Source organism: Musca domestica, unplaced genomic scaffold, assembly GCF_030504385.1.
Source record: "Musca domestica strain aabys unplaced genomic scaffold, Musca_domestica.polishedcontigs.V.1.1 121, whole genome shotgun sequence".
Classification (NCBI taxonomy): Eukaryota; Metazoa; Arthropoda; class Insecta; order Diptera; family Muscidae; genus Musca; species Musca domestica.
In genome coordinates this window covers 533190-539220 of record NW_026712156.1, presented here as the reverse complement: position 1 = coordinate 539220, position 6031 = coordinate 533190, and the positions used below count along the sequence as shown (strand labels likewise).

The 6031-nt window shown below is 29.6% G+C and overlaps 1 protein-coding gene across 1 annotated transcript; it reads right to left on the bottom strand.

The window, feature by feature from the left end:
- Positions 1–1954: 1954 nt before the first annotated feature.
- Positions 1955–3250, bottom strand: LOC101901383 (phospholipase B1, membrane-associated-like). Its single transcript, XM_005190279.2, has one exon. It carries the CDS (start codon positions 3065–3067, stop codon positions 1955–1957), a length of 1113 nt encoding a protein of 370 aa, XP_005190336.2. The 5' UTR covers positions 3068–3250.
- Between the last annotated feature and the right edge of the window lie 2781 nt (positions 3251–6031).

The following is a 6031-nucleotide window of genomic DNA, read 5'->3' as shown; positions in this document are numbered from 1 at the left end:
ATATTTTTTAAAAAATCCACGTTTATTGATGGTTGATGAAAAAAATATTTTTTAAAAAATCCACGTTTATTGATGGTCAATGAAAAAATATTTTTTAAAAAATCCACGTTTATTGATGGTGGGTGAAAAAAATATTTTTTAAAAAATCCACGTTTATTGATGGTCAATGAAAAAATATTTTTTAAAAAATCCACGTTTATTGATGGTGGATGAAAAAAATATTTTTTAAAAAATCCACGTTTATTGATGGTCAATGAAAAAATATTTTTTTAAACAATCCACGTTTATTGATGGTCCATGAAAAAAAATTTAAAAATCCACGTTTATTGATGGTCCATGAAAAAATATTTTAAAAAATCCAGTTTTATTGAAGGTGGATGAGAAAAATATTTTTTAAAAAATCCACGTTTATTGATGGTCAATGACAAAATATTTTTTAAAAAATCCACGTTTATTGATGGTCAATGACAAAATATTTTTTAAAAAATCCACGTTTATTGATGGTGGATGAAAAAAATATTTTTTAAAAAATCCACGTTTATTGATGGTCAATGAAAAAATATTTTTTAAAAAATCCACGTTTATTGATGGTCAATGAAAAAATATTTTTTAAAAAATCCACGTTTATTGATGGTCAATGAAAAAATATTTTTTAAAAAATCCACGTTTATTGATGGTCAATGAAAAAATATTTTTTAAAAAATCCACGTTTATTGATGGTCAATGAAAAAATATTTTTTAAAAAATCCACGTTTATTGATGGTCAATGAAAAATTATTTTTTCAAAAAAATCTACGTTTATTGATGGTCAATGAAAAAATATTTTTAAAAAATCCACGTTTATTGATGATCCATGAAAAAATATTTTTAAAAAATCCACTTTTATTGATGGTCTTGGAAAAAATATTTTTTAATAAATCTACGTTTGTCTTGGTCTTGGAAAAAATATTTTTTTAAAAAATCCACGTTTGTCTTGGTTTTGGAAAAAATATTTTTTTAAAAAATCCACGTTTATTGATGGTCCATGAAAAAATATTTTTTTTTTAAAATCCACGTTTATTTTTAAAAAATCCACGTTTATAGATGGCTCAATAATTTTTTTTTTTTTTAAATCCACGATTGCTTTGGTGTTGGATAAATATTATTTTAAAAAATCCACGATTGTTTTGGTGTTGGAAAAATAGTTTTTAAAAAACTCCACGTTAGTGTTAGTGTTGGAAAAATATTTATTTAAAAAATCCACGTTCGTTTTAGTCTTGGAAGAAATATATTTTAAAAAATTCACGTTTGTATTGGTCTTGGAAAAAATATTTTTTAAAAAAATCTTCGTCATTATTGGTCCAAAGAAAAATATTTTTAAAAAATCCTCATTTATTGATGGTCCATGAACAAATATTTTTAAAAAATCCACGTTTATTGGTGGTCCATGAAAAAATATTTTAAAAAAATCCACGTTTATTGGTGGTCCATGAAAAAATATTTTTAAAAAATCCACGTTTATTGGTGGTCCATGAAAAAATATTTTAAAAAAATCCACGTTTGTCTTGGTCTTAGAAAAAATATATTTTAAAAACCCACGTTTATCTTGGTCTTGGAAAAAATATTTTTAAAAAACCCACGTTTATCTTGGTCTTAGAAAAAATTTTTTTTAAAAATCCACGTATGTCTTGGTTCTTGAAAAAATATATTTTTTTTAAAATCCACGTTTGTCTAGGTCCATGAAAAATATTTTTTTTTTTAAAATCCACGTTTATTGATGGTCCATGAATAATTTTTTTAAAAGAAATTCACGTTTATTGGTGTCCATGAAAAAAAATTCCACGTTAATGGGTGGTCCACGAAAAAATATTTTTAAAAAATCCACATTTGCCTTGGTCTTAGAAAAATATTACAAAAAAAAACCATTTTGTCTTGGTTTCAAAAAAAAATTTTTTTTTTGAATTAAACTGTATTTTCAATATTTATTTTTCATTGTCGCAATAAAGGGCCTTTCGGCCTTTGGGCATTCAAATCGATCAAAGGGTGGCTTTAACTCCACATCCCCCCGGCGATTCTCCTGCAGCATATTATTCCACAGTAAATTTGCCATCGCTGCATGACCAAATTGACTGAAGTGGACACAATCCTTGCCAAAGTAACGCAGATCGGTTCCGCCATGCAGCAACTTGGGTATTGTCATATTGGCCATAAACGAATGATAGAGCACCGCGAAGTCATCCGTCTGAAATTCTGCCAATGATGCCACCTGCTCATCAATAGCTTGCCAGTGTGTGATCAGCTCCGAAGCCTTCTGCAAATATTCAGGGCTATAAAAACGATTCACCAGACACGAACAGGTGAAGCCGAGAGGTATTTTGCAAAATCCAGGAACATTTTCCATTTGCTGTTGGAGATATACCATATTGGGAGCTGGTATCAAATTCACCACCAAATGTGGGACATTATTGCGCAGCACTGTCAGGGCCTTGTAGAGATCTTCTTCATGGTTCTTGAGAAACAGCAACATATTGTCATGGTGACACATATCCGTGCAAAAATCATTGCTACCCACAAAAATGGTCACCAACTTCCAATGATTTTTCATATCGATGCGGGAATCCCTTCGCATTCTTTGTATCAAAACCTGCACCTGAAAGACTAGATCTCGCGACAGCGTCATGGGTTCGGCCACATTCAAATAAGCCCCCTTATCCCGGGCCAAAACATTCTCTGTGGCATAACCATAGAGGCTGGGATTGAAGACCTTTAAAATATTCGGCAAGGTCAACATGGTGGACCAATTTTCCATGCCACCACCGCTAAATGACATGCCACGAAATTCGGTGTAGGCTCCCAAAGCTGTGGCTGACATTGCTCCATTCCCTGCCGTCAAGGAATCCCCAATGGCTGCCACAACATCAATATCACCTGGGCGCAATTGATGTACCGTCACTGGCCTTACTGGCGACCGGGTATCGTTGAGGGAACAGGGAAACTGATCCAACCTTTGGGAATCCTGTACCTTACCCTCTTTCCAATTCATGTGATGCAAAATTGGTTGGAATTTGTTGGTGATTTTCAGTAACATTTTACGCCATAAGACAAAGAGGTCCCTTTTGTCATCCAAATTCGTAATGTGATAGTTGCCATTTTTGGCCTCGTTCAGGTGGAAATCGGTCTTTTGAAGTCCGGTTTTCTCTAGGAAATAATTGATTTTCTCTGGTTCAATTGCTTTGTTCGGAATGACGAAAAAAGTGAGAATGGTCAGCAGAGGAAGGAGATATTTTAAATTCATTTTTGACGATCTGAAAGAAAGAAAAAAAATCAAGTGTAAATGTTTAGCAAATATCAAGGATTTTTGAAAGGTAGTTTCGAGTGGTAGAAATTCCTTGAAACATTTAATTAATAACATCTAAGATATTTACCAGGTAGTCCCTGAAAATTTTGAAAATTTATTTTTGAAATTTTAAAAATAGGTTTCATAAATTTTATATTACCCCACACCCCTCCCCCCACAAAAAAAATTATAACTTCTTTATAGGAAGTCCTTAAAAAATATCTTAAAAACTTAATTTTTTTGTTTAAGATGTCCTTTGAAAAAAAAAATTTCATTTTTTGTCAGAATAACCTTAAAATATTTCTTAAAACCTCCACGTGTTGTTATCCTTTCATTTTTTAGAAATAAAAATTCTCGGAGAGAGCTTTTTTGATTTTTTGATCATATAAAAAATATCAATATTTAATGGAGGCTTCTTCAAAATAAATTTCCTAAAATTCCAAAGGGTCTTAAATAATCAACGATTTTTTTTAGGGTTTCGGACAAAATTTACAATAAAAAAAAAAATTGTTGATGGTCGAGATATCCTTAAAAAAAAATAATTTTTAGAGAAGTTCCTGAAAACTTGATTTTCTGGATGTCCTTAAAGACATCCTAGGAAAACGTTAGATTTTTTTCAGGATAACAGTAATCAAAATGTTTTCAAAGATGAAAGAACTTTTACTTAACAGGTCAGTAGGGTTTTGAATAATCCACGATTTTTTGTCTAGGGTTTCGGAAAAAACTAATAAAAAAACATAGTTGAAAAAAAAATAATTTTTAACAGAAGGTCCTGAAAATTTGATTTTCTGCATGTCCTTAAAGACATCCTAGGAAAACGTTAGATTTTTTTCAGGATAACAGTAATCAAAATGTTTTCAAAGATGAAAGAATTTTTACCAGGAAGTCCGTAAAGAAATGTTCTTTACACCAACAGGTCAGTAGGGTTTTGAATAATCCACAATTTTTTGTCTAGGGATTCGGAAAAAAATCTAATAAAAAACATAGTTAATGGTCGAGATATCCTTGAAAAAGAAAAAAAAATAATTTTTAACAGAAGGTCCTGAAAATCTGATTTTCTGCGTGTCCTTAAAAGTATTCTTGGAAAACGTTTGATTTTTTTTTTTCAAGATAACAGTAATCAAAATTTTGTTCAAATATGAAAGAATCTTTACCAGGAATTCCGTAAAGAAATGTTGTTCACACCAACAGGTTTTAAATAATCTACAATTCTTGATCGAGGTGTTCGAAATAAAAACTATGCTTAGTCAGAGGATCCCTGAAAAAATCTTAAAGGCAAATCTTTAAAAAAAAAATCTTAAAAATTCCACGAAACTTAGTCCTTAAAACAAATTGAAATTGTTGGCCAGTGGTTCTTAAAAAAAATCAAAATTGTTTATCAGTAGACATATGAATCTGAAAAATCTAAAAAAAAATTGAACGAATTCTAAAAAAAATATATATTTTTATTAAAGTTGTTCTTGAAGAAAAATTCCTAAATAATCCACCAGTATGAAACGCACAATTCCTATTACGAATATCATTTGAAGTATTCGATCAGGAAATCCTTGAAAACATTTCTTAAAAATTAAACATTAATTTCCGAAATTATATGATCCTCGAAAAAAGTTTATCAAAAGAAAAAGTCACTAGGTTGGCACAACCGTTCCTTGAACAAATTTTACCTAAAAATTCAACGACCTTGAAAATGATTTTTTTAAGATTTTAAAGTTATAGGAAAGACTTTTCTTAAAACATTCAAGAATTTTGGGAAAAACGTTCTTGAAAAAATTTTAATAAATAATCCATGACTTCTGATCAGGAAGTCCTTGAAAATATTTTCCTAAAATATACATTGCATTCAATCAGGAGGTCCTTTGACAAAAATCTTAAAAAATTCCTTGATATTAGATCAGAAGTTCATTGATCAATTTTTTTTTTAAATCCAGATTTTTGTGAGATTTTTGCGTTTAAAGAAAAAAAAAATCCATTTGCAGGTTATTTAAGCAGGCGGCCCTTCTTAAAAAATGAAATTTTTTGATGGAAGTTGTTGAAACCATTTTCTTTGATATCCAAAGTTTCGAGTCCATTCATATTTTTTTTAATTCATGATTTTTTGTCAAACGATCAGAAAGTCTTTAAACGAATTCTATTTAAAACTAATATTTTTCAGATCGGAGGTCCTTAATTAATTTAATTTTCACAGTTTACAGTAAAAAGAGGTTTTGGGACAAAATTTCATGGAAAAATCACGATTTTTGATGGATGTGAATTTGCTTTAGTATCATCAGATCCTAGTCTAGAGGTCCTTAATAATGTTTCTTAACAAACCCATTATTTTTTGTCAGGATGTATTTTGATGGAGAGGTCCTTGAAAACATTTTTTTAAAAATAAGAAAAAAGCTCAGGATGTTATTTCGATATTATTTTTTAATCTACAGTCTTTTGTCAGGCATTTTTTAAAAACAATGCAATAAAGATTCCAAGATTTTTGACAAAATCCATGAAATCACATTCCTTAATATCCCTAGTTTTTGATCAGAAAATACTTCAAATTTCTTTTAAAGAACCGAAAAATTAAGCAATTTCATAAAATAATTTATAATTGTTGATCAGAAACAAACTTTTTTAAAAAATCATAATTTTTCAGTTCGGAGCCGCTTAAAAAATTTAAAATTCACAGTTTATAATCAGGAGGTCCTCAGGATGTATTTCGATAAGAAAGTCCTTGAGCAT

What these genes read in the sequence shown, in the direction of transcription:
- LOC101901383 (XM_005190279.2), bottom strand. Translation starts at nt 3,067, where the DNA reads ATGTTACTGAAAATCACCAACAAATTCCAACCAATTTTGCATCACATG.